The sequence below is a fragment of the Leptonychotes weddellii genome, chromosome 14, assembly GCF_054177405.1.
Source record: "Leptonychotes weddellii isolate Sample4059 chromosome 14, ASM5417740v2, whole genome shotgun sequence".
NCBI classification, from domain to species: domain Eukaryota; kingdom Metazoa; phylum Chordata; class Mammalia; order Carnivora; family Phocidae; genus Leptonychotes; species Leptonychotes weddellii.
Genome location: NC_138382.1, coordinates 74451701 through 74471869, shown reverse-complemented (window position 1 = coordinate 74471869; position 20169 = coordinate 74451701). Strand labels below are relative to the sequence as shown.

At 55.2% G+C, this 20169-nt stretch overlaps 2 protein-coding genes across 2 annotated transcripts; one reads left to right on the top strand and one right to left on the bottom strand.

Annotated features, from left to right (window-relative positions):
- Positions 1-10168: 10168 nt before the first annotated feature.
- On the top strand, positions 10169-12901 carry IER5L (immediate early response 5 like). The gene has a single exon (XM_081803736.1). The coding sequence runs from the start codon at positions 10391-10393 to the stop codon at positions 11597-11599; it is 1209 nt and encodes a 402-aa protein (XP_081659862.1). The 5' UTR covers positions 10169-10390; the 3' UTR covers positions 11600-12901.
- A 1370-nt stretch (positions 12902-14271) lies between these two features.
- On the bottom strand, positions 14272-19869 carry LOC145717143 (uncharacterized). The gene is made up of 3 exons (XM_081803735.1): positions 19683-19869; positions 17860-17908; positions 14272-14624 (listed from the first exon to the last, which is right to left on the bottom strand). The coding sequence occupies exons 1-3, from the start codon at positions 19717-19719 to the stop codon at positions 14306-14308; spliced, it is 405 nt and encodes a 134-aa protein (XP_081659861.1). The 5' UTR covers positions 19720-19869; the 3' UTR covers positions 14272-14305.
- Positions 19870-20169: the final 300 nt, after the last annotated feature.

Sequence of the window (20169 nt, the reverse complement as noted above, 5' to 3'; positions counted from 1 at the left end):
TTTTTTTTTAAAGATTTTATTTATTTATTTGAGAGAGAGAGAATGAGAGACAGAGAGCATGAGAGGGAGGAGGGTCAGAGGGAGAAGCAGACTCCCTGCCGAGCAGGGAGCCCGATGCGGGACTCGATCCCGGGACTCCAGGATCATGACCTGAGCCGAAGGCAGTCGCTTAACCAACTGAGCCACCCAGGCGCCCCAGGTAGTTCTGTTTCATGCTGTGGCTCAGTTGAACTTGGTCCCAGGCTGTGGGTTGGGTCCAAGTCTGTTTCATCTGTCCATTGTTCTTTTTGGATGAGAAGCTAAATGGGACATATTTCGTCATAAGGTATCACAAAGATGCAAGATGGACGGCAAAGACATGCAGTATCTCCTGAGGTCTCTGCTTAAGCATGCAGTCTCTGCTCCCCACAGCCCATCGGCCAAAGCAGGTCATACGGCCAAGGCCAAAGTCAGTGGAGCAGGGAAATATGTTCTGCCTCAAGGAGAAAGGGATTGAATAATTGCTGAACAATAACTCAATCTATCCTACTTTCTTAGCCTCAGTTTTCTTATCTATAAAATGAGATTGATGAAAATTCCTACCTCATAGGGACAAAAGTCCTGAGCTCTGTTCTAAGCTAACCATACCTGAACCCTGCACTGGTTGGCACTGGACTTGGGTTATGTCCCACTGCTGCCCAGTGGGGGGATGGGGCTGCGAATCCTGAAGATGGGATTGGAGCCAAGGCCACCCAAACCACAGGGTTGTTCCTTGATGGAGCAGAGGTGGAACCTGAATTGGGAAGTTCACCACAGAGCCCACTACCAGGGCCACACATGTTCTTGTTAACCATCAAATCTCGTTACTGCACTTCCCAAATTGTTTGAGTCTCACCAACACGCTCACTGCAGGGATCCCCTCCCATTATCAGGCCCCTTCTGGTGCTCCATGCAAGACTAGCAGCACTAATTCTCCCAGCTGCCCTTTTGGCTTCAACGGTCTCTGAGTCCCTCTGGCCTGAGACTAGCCTGGTGGGCGTCCTCGTCCAGAACCCTGGAGAGGGAGAGACTCATACAGACTCTCTTCACGATTGGGTCTCGGGATGATTCCCCCGTCAGTCCAGCCTCATCCTCAAAATCATGAGGAAGCCAAAGGCAGGAGAATAGAGTCGTGAAACATTTGGATTCTGGGAAGAAAAAACTCGGGTACAAACCCTACCTTGCCACTATCTGACTAAATTTAAGCCAAGCAGGTAAGCTCTGTGCAGCTCAGCTCCCTCATCTGGGAAATAGGGCTCATGACTACATCACATGGGCGTCTGCATGGGATGATGGAAGGATGATTCAGAACACGGGCTCTGGAATGGGACGGCATGGTGTTGGAACTCCAGTTCTTCTGGTGAGGAATTCTAGAAAAGCTTTAGTCTTTTTGTCCGTAAAAGGGGGACGATACAACAAGCTGCCTGATGGGGTGCATGAGATCCCATGTTGTTGTCAACCACTGAGTGCAGTGCCTAGTCCATATTCAGTTCTCAACAAAAATGGTTCCCCTCCCTCCTCGTGACCCCCAAAATATCAAACTATCTGCCTTAATCAACATGGGACAGAACTAGTCACTAAATGTGGAATGATGGGATATATCATATGATGTGCTTTATGTTAACTAGTCCAGTGAGTAAAATATCCAGATTTCAGAAGTGTAAGGTACAGGGTAGAGAGTGTCTTAGAAAAGATTAATTCAGTGTTTGATATTACAGGTGAGAAATCAACTTGTGGTTTCATGGAATAATGTTGTCTGATTTCATTACCTTGGGGTAGCCTTGTCTCCCTGAGAATATGCATACCATTGGGGAACACACCGTCCTTTCCCCTTCTCTTATGTCCTGTAAAGAGTTTAGCACATAGTAGATACTCAACAAATATCTGTTGAAAGAGTGAATCAATCTATCCCTCCATTAATCACAGAACCAATGAATGAATCAGTTCTTGATTTAAGAACTCTGTTCACCACTAGGGGAAGGATCAGACGGGTTAAAACTTTTTTCTTTTCAAGAGGGACTTCCCTGCTACACTGATACTTAAATATTTTTTTGTACATAGCTGATACATGTGAAGCTAAAACACTTGTTCATCAGGATTGTTTCACACAGGCAATGTTTGTTCATTGAACAAACACTAACTGGACATGTTATTTGCTGGACACTAAGCCGCCAAGCACAGAAACTTATGTCCCTGCCCTCAGTTTAGTCTAGAGGAGGAGACAGACACACATGTAAAAATAAATAAATAAATAAATAAACATTTGCTTGGTAGCTGTGGGATGCGTGATCCATGAATTGGTCAAAGCTCCCCTTTCTCTTTCATCAAGGACTTCGTGTCAGTGACAAAGCTGTGCATTCCCTGAACCTGTCAATTTGCCGGTTGAGCGCACCTGAGGACTACATTTCCCAGCCTCCCTTGCAGCTAGGTGGTGTCACGTGACTCCATTCTGGCCAATGGGAGGGAGGAATGACGATTCAGGCTTTGCTATAAAACATCGTGCGGCGTCCTCCTACACAGCCAGCAAAAAAAAAAAAAAAAAAACTTGCCTGGTGGAACCACGTAATGGGAGGAGCCTGGAGGCTGGAGGAAAGCTGTGTGACCCACACTGGATTGCAACGTGAGAAAGAAAGAAACTTGTATTGGGTCTACCCTCTAAGATTTCGGGAATGACTTCTTCCTGTAGCGGAGCATAGCCCAACCCCGAACACTGAAAACCAGTAAAATCAAGCTGAAAATATGAACCAAAACAGCATGGAAGTTTCACGGGTCCACACGGATGATCACAAGCCACAGCTCTCAAAGTCCTGGCGGCCACCTTCTTCTTCCTGCCAGGTGCCTCCCCAGGTGTTGGGTTAAAAGAGCCGACCCTGGAGGCAAAACAGGCTAGATTCCAGTCGCTTAACCTCTCTGTGCCCCAGCCTCCTCATCTCTAAAATGGGCATGGTACTAAAAGTACCTCAGTCATAGATTCTATCATGAGGATTCGACAAGAAGATGCGTGTAAAGAACTTAGTGGCTAGTACACAGTAAGTGCTCAATAACTAGGCTAAGAAGAGCCAATGGGAGCCACCACCAAGGACACAAAGCAGAGACCCACTTTGCTGCACCCGCTGGGGTCAGTCTTGGAGAAAGGCTCTGCCCCCAGCACAGACCACAAGGCTCCACTCTCCTACCTGGGAGCCTCTCCCCTTCCTGTCCCTCTCAGCCAAATTAATCCAGCTCCTTTGAGGTTACAAGCAGGACTCCTGCTCACATTTCCACCCCACCTGAAGCCAGAGCTCTGTGTGTGTGTGTGTGTGTGTGTGTGTGTGTGTGTGTATGTCAGAGGGGGTGGGGGAAGGCAGGTGGAGGCGAGGAAAGAGCTGGGTTTTAGCAGACCAGATGTGCATCCTGCCCCTTACTCCTCCACTCATTAGGAGGACCCTGCTCAGAAACTTCTTGTCCCTGTGCCTTGGTGTCCTCAATTGTATGACAAAGGTGATGATAGCACCTGGGTCCCCAAGGAGCTGGATGGGTTCACTGACGACGTGGATGTCGGGGGTCCTGCGGGGTGCCCTTTCACCAGCACAGGTCCAGAACTGAAATTCTATTTACCCCCTTGTTTTAAAAAATTAAGAAAATAAAAAGGAGCTCGGGAGATGAATTGAGGACAGATGATCGGTGCTCACTGGGCTGTCTCTCCCTCCCACACTCTTCACACTCACACACTCACACACACACTTGAAAAATGATTTTTTTTTTTTTGAGAAATGCTCTCAAAACAAAAACAAAAACTCTGCTTTGTTCCATGTAAGCAGCATTAAAAATTCACCATTTGTGGGGAGCGAGAGGGACAGGAGTGCAGCCTGAGCTCGGCACAGATTGCTGGAGAGTTTGGACCAGTGATGCAGGGACTTGGGCTCTGGGGAGACCACCAGAGAGAGGGTTGGGATCTTGGGGACCGTCTGCCCAGGGGGCCTGTGAGGCTGGTCACTTTCCCCTCCCTCTAGTCCCTATCACAAAGCCCTGTTTACTTCCTTTATCACCCTCATTGCAATCTTGTTTATCTATCTGCTTGTGTATTTCTTGTTTGCTTCCCATCTGGTCTGGAATGTAAGTGAGGTCCATGACAGCGGGGACTGCCGGGGTTCTAGGAGCTGATGCAGAGCCTGGCACACAGTAAGCACCTAATATTTGTGAAAGAACAGAAGAGTAAGTCCATAAATGAGCAAATGGAGGAATGGACAAGAGAGCAAGGGTGAGGCACAGTGGGTCAAGATGGATGAAGACAGCCTTTCCCAAGCTTGGACCAGGGCAGTACCCACACAGCACCCTGGGAATGTGTGGCCCCGGAACAATTCTCTGGGCCTCAGTTTCCTCAACTGTAAAATGGGGACGATAGTAATCCCTACCTCATTTGATTGTTCAGAGGATTAATGAAAAAAAAAATCCATGTTAAACATAATTCTGTGTCTGGCACAACGATCTGTAGTTTAATTCACCGAGTGGTGAGGTGGAGGAGGCAGGCAGCCCACACGCTAGCTCCCACCACTCACATGAAAAAGAATTCGAAGATTCAGTTCCTGAGATCCAAGGAGCTCCTCACTCCTTAGAAACTCCCAGCTGAGCCTGGTGAGGGGACAAAGGTCTGTACTAAGTGAGTTATAAAAACAACTCCTAGCCAGGAACCGCTGAGCTGCCCCCGCACCCACACACCCACACACCCGCCCAGGACCGGTCCAGGATTAACTCTGGCCTGCCCAGCATGCTCAGCTTCTGGCAGGATTTTGAGAAAAGAGAAAAGAGGGAAGGGGGAAGTCTCCCGTTTCAATTCAATACTAATCCCTTCCACTCTTCAAAGCACTTTGGAGTCACTTGCTGCTCACAGGACCTCCTGGAGGAAGGTGACAAGAGAGGAGACTGAGCCCCAAGAGAAGTGATACAGGCCAGTCTGGAGCTAGCACCCATGTCTCCTGAGCCCCCAGCCCCCACTCTGCCAGTGAGTCCACCCCAGATGTCCAAAGCCCTGAACGCACACACTCCATCCTCATCCCAAGAGCAGCTACCCAGCAGGTCTGCCATAAAGGCTCCCAGCTGAGCCCTTGGCAGACATCACTAATCAATTGGGGCACATGCCAAATCCCTTCCGACCCAGAGCTCCAGGCAGACACTACCAATCAATTGGAATTGGCCTGGGAGATTAAGAGGATCCTCAGCTCCGCTCCAGGCTGTGCGAGCTGCCTGGTGTTTTCCCCAGGGCTCAGCACAGCGCCTGCACGTTGGCCAGCATTTAGTCCATGGTTACTGAGTGAGTGAACGGATGAATGAATGAATGAACAAATAGACATCCAGCCCATCCCAGGTGCTTGGGCAGAGACCCTAGTTGAGAGATCACATCTGCCCTCTCTACACATTCCATCAATAAGTATAGGATTTGCTGGAAAGGCCAGTAAATCCAAAAGGAATAGCGGGGTCTCCACTCCTCTCCTGCTACTCTGCTCATAGTACTCCCACTTCCCCAGAGCCCTGGGATTGGAGTCCTTTCTTTCTGGTATGTGACCCCAGGCAAGTCATCCAAGTTCTCTGTGCCTCAGTGGCTCCATCCATAAAATGGGGATTATACCCAAACCTGCCTCAAAGGCTGGTGTGGGCACTCAAGGATATCACCATGAAAAGCACTGGGCCCAGTGCCTGGCACAAAGCAAGAGCTCTGAAAAGCCAAGTTTCCATTCATCTTTCTCATCACACTTAAGGACCTCGAACCCAGGGACTGCCACGTCTTTCTGCGCACCGAGCCTGATGCCCAGGACCATGCCGGGCAAACACTGACATCGGTGGGTTATTAGCATTCACCAGGAATAGTGACAGGGTACTGGTTCTGTGGGGCAGGAGGTGGGGGCTGTCTGGGCTCCAGGACCTAGCCGAGCTCCCCAGTACCCACCAACCACAGAACAGCTTTCCTGGGACGAGTACAGGGCTCCCACCTCCAAGTGCCACTAGCCCCTGGGCCTCGGAGAGGACTCAACAGTGATCCCTGAGGTCAGCAGCGCCCCACTGCCTTCTCTGCCACTGCTTGCAGTCCCCAGTCTCAATCCCCATGGAGCAACACTCCAAGTCTCAGAGACAGTGAACTGTGGCAGCCAGGCACTGGGCCAGGACGTGGGACAGCTGGGTTCGAGTCCCAGCTCCAGGCCAACACTCTCAGTGCATCCCTCCTCTGGGTCCAGTTTACCCATGTGGGAATTAGAAGTGGGGGTAGCCTGGTCTCTAGGGCCCTTCTAACCCTAACGGTATCTTCTGCATACTTAGGTTCATTGACTGATTTAGTCCACAAGCATTTATTGAGAGCCTACTGTGTACCAGGCCCTGTGCTAGGCCCTGAGCTGTTCTCTGCTGGAAGGCCCCTCCCCATCCTTGGCCCCCAAGGCTCAGCTTTCCGCAGGAAGCCCTCCCACACCAGCTTTGGGGCCCTCCCTTGCCCTCCTGCAGCCCCGTCCCTCTTCCTATCACAGACTTATCACGCTGTTTATCTTGTCTGCTTCCCTCTGAATCGTGGCCTCCTGAGGACAGGATCACATCTTATCCCCTGACGCATTTGCAGGGATTCCAGAGGACAGTCCTGGAAATAACTCTTGGGCAAATGAACAATGAATGCATGAATTCTAAATCTCACCCCAACACAACACTTTTAATTAAGCTTCTTGCCTTTGCATCCCTTTTCCCTAAGCCAATCGCTAGGAACCCACCAGGCAGATCCCACTGCTGAGCAGGAACCTTCCTAGCCGTGCCTCCCTCCTGCCATCTGGGTAACCAGAAAGAGCTCACAAGGCACACATAGCACTTTCAAGGTGTTAACTGCTCCGACATGGGGCTGACGCCGCTGGGGGTTTGACAGGAGCCCAGGTCCCCATGGGTTCTGTGCCCTGCTCCACGCTGTCCCAGCAGACACTCGGTAAATATTTAGGCATTAATTAACTTCCTCCAGGGAGCGGTGACTCAGTGCCAGATATAATCTCCCAGCTCTGGGGGGGAAAGGTGAGTGCCCAAACCTTCCTCAGGTGCCCAGACAAATAAGGCCAGCTCTCCACCCTAAGAAGCCTTGTCTCACTTGGACCTTCCCTCCTGCACGGGGTTTAGGTCTGGGGTCCCTTCCTCTGCACATAGATGCGCATGGATGCTCACACACACAGCTCCACACTCACCGCCCTAAGCAGTCTCCGGTACTCTGCTTTGAGCCATTGTGCATCCGGACAGAAGCCTTGTGTGTGACCCATCCATTCTACAAACATTTGTGAATCCCTACTGTGTGCCCCCCAGCTTTACTGCTCCCCGGGGGCGCCAAATAGCTCAGCTGTTCCATTGCCTCCTTCAGCAACTGTTTTGTTACAACAGCTGTGGCAACTCCCCTGTCCCAGGCCACCCCAAAAAAGATCAAGGGTTTTTATGAAGCTGGACAACTGCTTTGCTCTCCCCACTGGCCCATCTTGATTCTTGAGAAGGAGAGGAAACCAAGTAAGTGTGGGCCCCGGACAAGAGGGCCCAAAGAACGGGGTCACACAAATGGACTGACCACTTCTTAGCTGATCCCCAGGAGTGAAAGAGCCTTAGCAGAGCTCAAACTTGCCTTGGGGCAGGGGTGAGTGGGGGACTGGGAAGTGCCAAGGGGAGCTGCCCAAGTGAGGGGCCTAGCCCTTGACCCCCTCCTGAGGTTAGAGAACCTACCTCCATTCCTATACTGATTCCCCATCTGGGCCCCCAGAGGCGTATTTTGGGGTGCAGCTCAGAGACTGGCTGTGCATGATGAGCTGAGGCTGAGACAGATACTTGCTTCTTTGTGATACCTGCAGATGCTGGTCCCAGAGCAGTCGGCATGAAAGTGGCGGGCATTGATTACATCAAGGTCACGTTCACAGTGTGTGCACTGAGGCCTGGGAACTGGACTCAGATCTACCAAGGGCAGAAGTAAGCAGCTTAACTCAAAGAAGTTAGAGTAAGTCCAGGCCTACAAACAGTCCTGGGTTCAAATCCTGCCTCTACCCCTTCTTGGCTGTGTGACGGGACCTTGAGCAAGAACCATACACTTAGTTTCCTCCAGTAAATTCTGGGCAAGGACAGAAGGAAGGCCTGAGATCAGCATTAATAATCCATTCTTGGACTCTTGCAACAGGCCAGACACTGTGGATCCCAGACTTGACTGTTGCATATGGAGTCCTCACGGCCAGAAAACCAGATAGGACCTCCCGCCTGTCCCTCCACCTGCCAGTGATGTCTCAAAGGTGAACTCCAAAAGTAAATAAATGAAACTTTTGTGTGTCTTGAAGACAGGCCCTAAGGAAGTAAGGGGCAATGGATTTTTTATTCCTACACACATTATCTCCTGGATAAATTCCACTCTTGTGTGTCCCTATCACCAGACCACCTCTTCCATAGAACGGAAGAAAGATGCCCTTTCTCTGAAGTCACCCTAAAATGTCCATCCTGGCATCTCTGGGTGGGGGTAGAGAGAGATGCTACCTGGTTGAAGGGCTTGGAGCAGCCTGAGACAGCATGGAGAGGACAGAGTGCCCAATCTGGAGCTGTGGGACCTCGGGCAAGTCCTGTCCGATGTCAGTGCCTGGTTCCCGCACCTGAAAAATGGGGTAAATGCTCCCTAACTTTGTTTTCACCCTTGATGCCTGGCCCTGAGTAGAGCTGAAAAGTGTTTGTGGAAACAAATCTCGAGAATTCTTGAGACCGAAGAGAGACCCAGAAACTGGAGGATGGACTGGCTGGGTCTCTTCGCTCCCACCCAGGAACAAAATAGGTGCTGAGGACAATGGACCCAAGGAAAAGAGGGCACTCAGAAGAAGTTTGCTCCTGGGACCTCCACCCCCACCCCAGCCCGCACAAAGCCTGCCTAGCTCCAGCAGTCTCTGTGAAGCCCAGTCCTCCTTCACAGGGCCAACGCAAGGACCTCTTTGTCAGGCAAACCTCCTGGACCCCCCACTCAGCAGCAGTCACCCCCCTTCACACCTCCCCATCCAGATGGAGAGCCCCCAGAGATAGCAATCCTATCCCTCTGTTCTCCGATCTCTCAGTCCCCAGCTGGGAGGAGGTGGCCCATGGATGGTTCGGGGCAAAAGGGAAACAGTGTTAACAAAATTTAAATTGGAGAGTTCCTGGGCCCTCGTTATTCGCCTCCCGTCTGGAGCTCACAGTCCTGGCACAAATCCTAGCTCTGCACCCTGGGAGCTGTACGATTCCACACGTCACCCCCCTCCTCGGAGACTCGGGTCCCTGCTCTGCAGGCAGTCACAGTGAGGGATGCAGGGTGTTTCTGGCAGGGGTCTGCCCCATACTAGGCACATAATAATAGTCCTCATTGTCATTATTATTAGTTAGGAAGGAAAGGAAAGGTTACAGAACCGGTGATAAGGACACTCGGTGTGGCTCAGAACGCCTTCGGACCTCAGCTGGTTTCGAGGCCATAGGCTCTCTAGGGCATGGCCTCTTGAGACCAAAATTCACCATGTTTTGGGTTTTCTCGTCAGACAAATGGGGGAGGACGGCGTTTCCCCGAGTATTTCCTAAGACCCCTTGGCCAAAACGTCAAGGGAGTCAGGCCCAATATTCTCTGCGGTTGAGGTACCTCCAAACCTTTCTCCCTTGAGGGTCCCCAAGGTCAGGCCGGCGGCCCCATTAGTGTCCTGCAGAGACCTGGGTCCCGCGGGTCACCCGCGGTCGGCAGGTGAAAAAGGAGGTGCCGCGTGGCGGGGAGTGGGGAGTTGCGCGCACCTGCCGCAGGTGAGCCCAGCCGTGCGGAAGGGGGAGGAGCCGTCGCCGCCGCACTCAGGTGAGCCGACCCCCGGCTCCCAGGAGCTAGGCCGAGGGCGGCTGCGGGCTCCAACGTGGCGGCTAAGAGGCGACCCAGGGTGCACGCAGCGGCCCCAGCGGCTCCGAGTCCCGCGCCGCACGGCAGCCCCAGGAGAACATTCGAGGCAGCGGCGGCGTTGGAGGCCCGGGGTCCGTTCGGTATTTGAATAGCACAAAGGAACCGCCTTGGTCTGATTGGCTGGCCGAGTGGCCCCGGGGCGGGCAGCGCCCGTCACTCGGGAAGCTCCGGGTACTCCTATTGGCTCATGAGGTGTGGGGCGGGGCCCGGACGCCCGGCTAAATAGCTGGGGCCGGGGCCGGCCGAGGCTCATTGCTTTGGCGCCGACTGGGGAGCACGAGCCCGCGGGTGGCGCGCAGCGCATGGTGGCGGCTCCTCTCGGAGCGCAGCCGACCCGCTGACCCGGGCTCCGTTTCCCCTGCCCAGCGCGCCCCGGCGACCGGCTGGAGGCCGAAACAACAGCAGCCTTAACAGCAGCAGCGGCCGCGGCTGCTCCGCCGCCACCGTCTCCGCGGGAGCATGGAGTGCGCCCTGGACGCCCAGAGCCTGATCAGCATCTCCCTGCGCAAGATCCACAGCTCCCGGACCCAGCGCGGCGGCATCAAGCTGCACAAGAACCTCCTGGTGTCCTACGTGCTCCGCAACGCGCGCCAGCTCTACCTGAGCGAGCGCTACGCCGAGCTCTACCGGCGCCAGCAGCAGCAGCAGCAGCAGCAGCCGCCCCACCACCAGCACCAGCACCTCGCGTACGCGGCGCCGGGCATGCCGGCCAGCGCGGCCGACTTCGGCCCGCTCCAACTTGGCGGCGGTGGGGACGCGGAGGCGCGCGAGCCGGCCGCCCGGCACCAGCTGCACCAGCTCCACCAGCTCCACCAGCTGCACCTCCAGCAGCAGCTGCACCAGCACCAGCACCCGGCGCCCAGGGGCTGCGCGGCGGCGGCCGGGGCGCCCGCGGGCGGCGCGGGGGCGCTCTCGGAGCTGCCCGGGTGCGCCGCGCTCCAGCCGCCGCACGGCGCGCCCCACCGCGGGCAGCCCTTGGAGCCGCTGCAGCCGGGTCCTGCGCCGCTGCCGCCGCCCGCGCCCGCCGCGCTCTGCCCGCGGGACCCTCGCGCCTCGGCCGCCTGCTCCGCGCCCTCCGCGCCCCCAGCGGCCGCCCCTCAGGCCGCTGCTGGCGCCTCCCCGCCCGCCTCCCCGGCCCCCGCCTCCTCCCCAGGCTTCTACCGGGGCGCGTACCCGGCCCCCTCGGACTTCGGCGTGCACTGCAGCAGCCAGACCACCGTCCTGGACCTGGACACTCACGTGGTGACCACGGTGGAGAACGGCTACTTGCACCAGGACTGCTGCGCCTCCGCCCACTGCCCCTGCTGTGGCCAGGGCGCCCCAGGACCCGGCCTGGCGTCCGCCGCCGGCTGCAAGCGCAAGTATTACCCTGGCCAGGAGGAGGACGAAGACGACGAGGAGGACGCGGGCGACCTGGGAGCCGAACCCCCCGGGGGCGCCCCGTTCGCCCCCTGCAAGCGCGCCCGCTTCGAGGACTTCTGCCCGGACTCGTCCCCGGACGCGTCCAACATCTCAAACTTGATCTCCATCTTTGGCTCGGGCTTCTCGGGGCTGGTGAGCCGACAGCCGGACTCCTCCGAGCAGCCGCCGCCGCTCAACGGGCAGCTGTGCGCCAAGCAGGCGCTCGCCAGCCTCGGCGCCTGGACTCGAGCCATTGTCGCCTTCTAGGGACCCCCGAGGGCACGGGGACCCGGGGCCCCGCGGGGCTGGGGCCAGACAAAGACTCGGCCAAGGGGCGAGAGGAGGGAGCGAACGGGCGCCTGGCCACCCGGGGCTGAGCTGGGAGCGAGCAGGGGGAGGCGGCTGATGTTTTATAAATTGTAAAATAAAAAAAAAAAAATCTAAGATCTTGGACTTTATTTTTGCAGAGAGAAAAAGCGCCTATTTAAGTATGCTTTGTGTTTCTCCTACTCTTTTTTTTTTTTTTTTTCTTTTTATTGTAGTGATTGCAGTGGTGTTTAGCGAGGAGACAGCCACGTGAGGGAGGGCTGCTGCCCGGAGGAGGTGCCGGGCAGCCGGGGGCGAGGCAGGGCGCCCGGGCTGCCGGGGCGCGCCGGGCACGCAGCGCAGGAGGGCGCGGGGCCCGGGACGCCGATTCCAATCAGTTGTCAGACCCAGGAAGCCCGGCGCTCGGTTCTCCCGAGTCCCTCCATGGCGTGAGGAATGGGTCTTGTGAAATCCTGAGCAAAAACAAAGGCAAACTCTCTATCTCCGAAAGGGACGTTTGGGTCACATTTCCTCTCTGGGGGCGGCCTCCAAAGTTCTCAAAATGAGAAGGCAAAAATGAAAACACTTCAACTTTTTTTTTTCTTTCTTTCCCGGGGTTGGGTGTCTTGAACCCCTCCTCTCCCCGCCCCTCTGGCTTCGCTCTCTTCCCCTCCTCCACCCGTCTCCTGGACTCAGGGGTGGCGCCCGACACCCCGACACTCCCGGACACCGTTTGGGGAAGGGGTGGGGGCGGGCACGGCGGACTACATTTCCCATCATGCCCAGCACTGCGGTCCTCACTGAACAAAAAAGGAAGTCGATTCCTTCACCTGGATCCCCGGCGGCCCCGAGGGAGGGAGGGGCCGGGACCGCCGACTGCGTTGGAGACTTTTCACTAAGTTCCCGGTCAGATGTGGTGTTTGTGTGTGTGCTTCTAAGTTGCACTGTCCTGGTTGAGGCTTCGGTTGCATTTCATGAAACCAGCATTGTTCGAGGCTGTGAGAACCCTGTCCTGTGTCTTCAGCTCGATAGATTTTGTTTAATTTAAAGCCTTTTGTTGTAAAAAGGTGGGGTTCCTCTGCAGCCCCTCTGGTTCTCTGCCATCAGCACCATGTGGACTCCAAAACAAGTTGCCAACCCTTCCTTTCTTGGCCCTTCTCCTTCATTCTTCTGTATTTTTGTGCATACTGAATTGTATATCACCGGGTGAAACTGTTCAGATGATTTGTTTAAATTTATAATCTTAATAAAAAGTCGATTATAGAGGATGGTGGTGTCTTGTTTTCGGATAGGCCTGGAGGTGGTGGGGAGAACAGGGGGAGGTAGGGAGAGACCCCTACCCCCATGCAAATCTCAGCTCTCCGGGGCCTGGGCGGGCTGAATCTGCCCACATCCGCAGGGCCGGGGGTGGGAGCGGGATTGGGAGTGGGGGAATGTTGGTTGCTGGGGATGCAGCTAGTGCTGTAGGCCGCCCGGCCGTCCTCCCCAGAGGGGCCTGCCCCCCACGGGAACGGCCACCCCCGGGGTCTCCAGCAGGAAGCCAAGCCTGCCTTCAGCACATTTCCTGCCCAGCCAGGGGCGCAGGGCCTGGTCGGCCTCAAGTCTGAGCTCTCTGCGGCCGGGGAAAGCAGCCGAGGGACGCCGGGGGGCTTCTGGGCCACCCACGCTCGCCGCCCCGCGCCTCCGCCCGCTCGTCCGCACGTCTCGGGCTGCAACTTGGGGAAGTTTTTTCCTTTTCCTTTTTTTTTTTTTTTTTTAAGTTGAGTTTGTTATCACTGCTCGGTGCCACTTGGTGGTGTGCTGGCGGCGTCTCCCTCCCTCCTCGCGCCCCTCCCCTCTCCCTCCCTCCTCCCTCCCGCCCGCCTCTCTTCCCTCCCCAGTGGATGGAGGCAGGAAGGCTCCAGGCGCGCTCTCCCCTCTGACCACCTACGGAATGACCTCAGAATGGGAGAATGTGCCAAGGCCCCGAGGAAGCTCGCGTTCTACCCACTGGAACCAAATTCACATCTGGAGCCGTGGCTCAAGCCCGCGGGCGCGCGGGGTGGTTCCAGCTTTGCAAATAGGGGATAGGGAAGAAAGCCTGAAGGGAAAAAAAAAAAAAGGCAAGAAAGAAAAGAAAAAAAAAAAAGGCAAAGTGGCAGCTTGCTCTGTTTGTTTGACAGTGTCTCTCGGTGGCCCTCTGTCTCTGACCGTCTCCCCAGTGTTCCCGCGCTCGCTTTCTCACCCCTGCGCTCCCCTTTCCGGCGCAAGCCACCCCGCAGGACGACTCGCGCCCCCCGCTCCGCCTTCATGCCTCCAGCAGCGACTGGAGGGGCCGCCGCCGAGAGGCCCCACCCCAGACTCTGAGAGGAGGACGCCTGCCAGTCCCAGGGGCCCGCTCGGCTCCGGGTCCCCGTGTCGTGCGAGGCTTAGTACGCGGGGACACTCCAGAGCGCGGGGGGCCGCGAAGGTCCGCGATGGGGGTGGGGAAGAGAAAGACTACGGAGGCGTGAGTTACGGGGAGGAACGGCACCTTCACCCGCCGCCCTCCCCCCCCCACAAGGGCTGTTTTCTCGGCCTCCCACGGGAAGAGTCTGGAGCTGCTGGGGAGGGGGAATAGTGTGTCTCCCCGCTCCCCATTTTTTCCCTGCAAGTACGAGGAATAGCTATTTAATGCACGGTTTTGCTTCAATCCACCAAGCCAGTTGCCAGAGCTCCCCCTAGCGCCACTTCCCGGGCGCTGCAGCGGCTGTGACTGGGAGTGGGCGAGGCACAGCCCGGGGCGGCGGGGCTGCGGCGGGGGGCCCGCTCTGTGCCCACCTGGGGCGCAGCGTCGCGTCGGATCCAGCCCGGGCTGGAGCGGGAGCCCGGGGCCACGTGCGTCCCCATTCCAGGCCTGCGTCGAGGAGGGGGCACGTGGTCTGTCGCCTTTGTTGGGAGCGCCGACCTGGGCACAGGAAGGGACCGGCCAAAGGGCTTGGGATCCCCCCATACGTCGCCCGGATGCCTACGGCAGAGGAGTGTGGGTGGTAAGCTGCTAAATAAGAGCTCTGAACCCAGCAGGACCCTGGGACCTGCGTTCCCCACCCTTTTGCCAGGCTAATGAGCTTCAGCAATGCCAGGAGACTCAGGCACATTGGGATCTAATTGGCGGAGGGATGGGAATGGAGGGCTCTGAGAGCATCCAAAAGGGAGGTACCCTTCCCCCTTCCCCCGTTATCTTTTCAGGGCCCAGACGTCCACGCAGAGGGTTAATGCCCTGACCATAATAATGCGCAGTGACCCAAAACACAACCCACTGGCCATCTACATCGCACGCTAAGACATTCCGTACAAAACAGGAACACAGGCACTTGCTGCTATGCTGCATATCACACGGGGGCCACACCCGGCCACACTGTCCCCAACACAAGACACTCTAAGCAGCATCTTCATTCCACTCAAACCCCTAGGGTATCGCACAGCACGCAGCACGCCCACCCAGAACATCCTGAGAGACTAATATTCCTGTGCATAGCACAAGGGAAAGGCTGGGGGGTGGGGGTGGTGGAGGATTCCTGGCCATGACAGTGCTCGGAAGGATGGAAGGGGGCAGGCACTCAGTCCATCCAGAAGTCCGTAGACCCTGATCCACAGACAAATCCCTCTTTCTCCAGTAAAAAGACCAAGCCAGACCCCACAAGAGCCCCCAGGCAGGAGTTGGGATGCTGGAGGTAGGGAGAAGAGAAGAGATTGGGGGACCCAGGGAGTGGTGGGGGGAGCTTCCAGAGGACAGCAGCTCTGGAAGCCAGAACTCACTCATCCCATCCCCCCAGATTAACCAGCACTATCACCACCACCACCACGCCTCACACACACACACACATACACACACACACATTTCCCCCAGCTCCTAGAACACCGCAGGTCCTGCTGCCCTTGATACATGGTGTAGGGTTGAGCCAGGCTCCAAGCTGTGCTCCCAGCAATGTGGGGCCCCTGGGATGACAGCCCAGATCCTCAGGGAGCTGCAGGCTGCCCTCCAGAGAAGCCAGGGGCTGGGGATGCCCTGGGTTCCCATGAGAGCCACTGTGCAGGGCGCTAAGATCTGAGTGCTTTTATCAAGTGATTGTGTGTGTGCACATGTGTGTGTGTCCATGGTGTTCCTCTGGTGCAGGGCATGCACACCAAGAGCTGTGTCTTTCTGCATCCCCACTCACTGGCCACATATATTTACAGAGCACCCACTTGGTGCCCAGCCTGTGCAGAGCACTGAGCTGACCATTGCAAAAGATACAGCAAATAAAAGAAGAGCAAATCCCTCTTTATGGACTCACTCGTTTGATTTTCTCTGAGACAGATACTATTAGCATCCTTGTTTTAGAAATGAGAAAACTTGCCCAAAGTCACACAGTTAAGAAGTGGCCAGTCGGGTGCCTGGGTGGCTCAGTTGGTTAAGCGACTGCCTTCGGCTCAGGTCATGATCCTGGAGTCCCGGGATCGAGTCCCGCATCGGGCTCCCTGCTCGGCGGGGAGTCTGCTTCTCCCTCTAACCCTACCCCCTCTTGCGCTCTCTCTCTCGCTCTCTCTCTCTCTCAAATAAATAAATAAAATCTTTAAAAAAAAAAAAAAAAAGAAGTGGCCAGTCTTCCTATTGGAGTGCAGAGTCTAGTGGGGAGGAATTTATAATATATTACACCGTGAGCCGGCAAAGGGCCCTGATGCGGTCTAAACAGTAACATTGATAAGTTCCAGCTGAGCCTCACCTAGCAGGTTGGGCGCACCCCCCTCCTACCGCTTCATTGCTTTATGCTCTGGGACCCTGGGCAGTGCATCGACGGACACACAGGACCCACCTGTGTGTCTGTGTCCCACCCCGCCCAGGGCAGGGACTGACCTAGTCCTGGTATTTTTCAGGACCCTTTAATGTAGGGGACAGCAACCTTACTGGAACCAGCTTGGGCAAAAGGTGGTTAGAGATGACCGCTCCCCTCCTGCAGACCCACTTCACACAGCTGTAGACGGCAGCTCCTGGCTTCGCATCTCGTAGCTTTGCCACCCAACAGGGATTGTCCTCTACTCTTATTCTTAACTGAGAAAATCTCAAGGAAGGATGCTGTCACATCCCAAGCCTGTGTCCTGTGCCAAACCTCTGGCTAGGGCTGGAGGGTGGTTGGAGACCCAGGGCACAGGCATGGCAGCTTCGGGGCATGGTGAGTAAGTGTAGCCAACACAGCTCTGGGGAAGGAAGGTTCTCCTTGCTCCTAGCCAGGATAACGAGGCTCCAGGGCCATCTGGCACCTCCCAGGTTTGCCACTCAGGCAAGGGGAGGGGAGGCTGCGGCCCCCAGGACAGGGGCGGGCTCCCAGCAGGCTCCACGGCAGGGATAGTGACAAGGGCCACTGGGCTGGAGCTCTTATGTGGCCCCAGAAGGCACTCCCAGATACAACAGCAAAGGCTTTGGGAGGGGGAACCCGGGGTGATGAAGGGTGCTGGCCAGTGGGATGGAGAGGGAGGGGCCGTGCCCAGGTTATCGTGCCCACCTTTGTACCCCCAGCTGGTGCGGTCTGGGGACATCTGGGGTCACATTATCTCTTCTCATGTGCAGGTCAAAAAAGGCTGACTAGGAGCTCTAAAATACTAGCGATTATTACTAGGTGGGGACTTTCCAGACGACCTTTGCTTGGTCATTCATACATTTCCATATTAACCAAATTTTCTGCAATGAGCATGCATCACTCTTCTATTTAGAAGAAAAAATGAACACTACATTTTTCTGTGACGTGACAGGCGCTGTAATCGATGTACAGCCTGTTTACAGAGCGGGGGAGGGGGTGCAGCTCTATTCAACCTGTCTGGGACAGGCTCAGCCCCTGAGAAACAGAATACACACCAAAAAGCCTCGATTCACCAGAATTCAGCCTCCTGCACTCTGTCTTTGTTAAAAGAAGCATGAGACAAAACGACAGCTCATCTCGAGGATGTTGTTGAGGAGGCATTCTAGAGGGAGTCTTGTTCATTCACACCTCTGACCCCTGGCCCAGCTCCGCCCAGTCCTACCCATCCATCATCACCGAATGATTTGCTCTGAGTTGCTAGATTACCTGGCCAGGAGGGGAGTAAGAGGCAAATGTGCTTGGGAGAGGTTTTCAGCAACTTAGGCTGAAACCAAAGAGCAAGTTGCAAAGCTCAACCCAAAGAGCACTGGATTAGGAGTCTGGACACAGAGTGGCGGGTTCTGGCTCAGCCAGAGGCCTACCTACCTTGACACCTGGGCTGAGTCATGTTCCTCGCAGGCCCACATTCCCTCACCTGTTGAGACAGAGCAAGATGAGAGAAGTCCCCAAAGTGGAAAAAGTAGCCATAGCTTCCAGCCTTCTGATGATCTGAGGCTTTATGTCCAATCACAGTAAGAAAAATGCGGGAGGTAATTATCAGATTCCGCATCTACCTGTAAGCATGGTCATCTGCCTATCGCACTCACTCATTCAAGAAATCCATGCACTCAGGGGCGCCTGGGGGGCACAGTCAGTTAAGCATCCAACTCTTGGTTTCGGCTCAGGTTCTGATCTCCGGGTGGTAAGAGCCCCGCATAGGGCTCCGCCTGGAGCCCTGCAATGGGCTCCGTGCCAGGTGTGGAGTCTGCTTAAAATTCTCTCTCCCTCTCCCTCTGCCCCTCCTGCTCATTTTTTTTCTCTCTCTCTAAAATAAATAAGTAAATCTTAAAAAAAAAAAAAAAAGAAAAGAAATCCATGCATTCCAGACATTCAAATATTTATCGAGTATCTCTAGGTGCCAGGCACTGTGCTGGGCACCGAAGATGCAGCCACGACCGAGACCGACAAGGGCCCTGCCCTCATGGAGCTTACATTCTAGCAGGGGAGACAGGCAATAAGCAAAGGAACAAATAAACATTAAGTTAAGTGTCACAGGAACTAGGACTAGGGAGAAGGGGGTGGTCGGATTTGGTGGTCACACAAGGCGACGATGTTTCAGCTGAGACCTGAACAGCTCAGCTCTATTCGTCAGGATAAGATAGGCTCTGCTGTCGCAACGAATTAATCCCCAAATCTCAGAGATTTAACACAACGGAGATCGAGTTCTTGACCACGCAACGTCCAGCTAAACTGACAACTCTCAGGGGCTACTGTCCTCTGAGAGGTGACTGGGTGATTCAGGAGTAGAGTCCCGCCATCGGGAAGTGACTCCCCTCACTTCTACTTGCAGCCCATGGGCTGGGAAGGAGAGGTGAAACACAGGTGGGGGGCGCTAGAATTCTCTACCATCAGCAGCTGGACAAACAACAGTGGAAGGAGGAGAGCTCTAGACAGAAGCAGCAGCAAGGGCAAAGACTAGACACGGGAGCTACTTTGGTGTGTTCGAGGACCGGAAACATGGCTGGCATGGCTGAGGCAGAGGGCAAGGGCGAGAGTGGCGAGAGTTGGGACCAGAAGGGAAGGCAGGGAGAGGAGGATGCGGTTATGACCCATGGAGGAACCTCGAGCCGTGTCTGGCACACAGCAGAGCACTCAAGAAATGGTAGCAATTACTGGTGTTCTAGGAACTTCCTTTCCCCAGGTCAGTGGGGGGAGGGTGTCTGGCGGGCAGAGGGAGGAGACGAACCAGTACAACCACGGTCTGGGCCAGCTGCCCCAACCAGTTTCCCTGCTCATGCTGGGCAGGCTGGGGCTCCAGGCCAATTGGAGCTCTGTCCCTCTCTGCCTGATGGCTTGGGCCCCATAGACACACCCATCCAAGGGACCCTCAGCAAAGGGGGACGGTGGGAGGGTCATCCCAGTGCTGCACGAGGGGATATGTGGCATCCCCTCCCTACAAGTTGTAATATCAGATGAGCAAAAGTGGACCAGCGCACATAAGGCAAGCAACAGAGGGCTCCCCGGGACCACCCCCACTGGGGGTGCCTGTCCAAAGCCCAGCCCCGTGGTTCCAAGCTCAGCCTCCATTGTCACCCAGACCTGAGTGCGAAGTGGACTCTGCCACTTTCTAGGTAACGACAGGCTCTTCACTTCCCTCTCCAGCCCTCCAGTCCCTTGTCTACAAAATGAGGATGCGCATGAGTACTCACCTGAGCGGCGAGCCTTCTGCAGCACCACACCGGGCATACAGTAGGTGCCCAATAAATGAGAGTTCTGATATTGTCACCAGTCAGCTCTGCCCAGTTAATAAATCTTCACTGCAGACTACAGGACCGTTTTTCTACCGACTCTCTCCTGTTGAACAAAATTGATGACCAAAAAAGTAAGAAGATGCACCTTCTTCCAGAGAGATCCAATGAAGATCTGTTTTACTCTGGGGCTGGGGAAGGAGGGCGGAGGAAGTGCCTATGAACGTTGTTGGATTTTTTTTTTTTCTTTTTTGGTCTTTCCATAATTGGCACTCATGTTTTCAAAAAGGTTAATCTCCAGGAAGGTGTCTGGGTATCTTTAGGGCTTGGTTATGCCTGGCAGTCAACATTTACTCAGTGTGTGTTTAACAGTTTCATTCCGGACATATGCTTGGAGATTGAATGGATGGATGGACGGATGGATGGCTGAGTGAATGGGCTGTTTGTC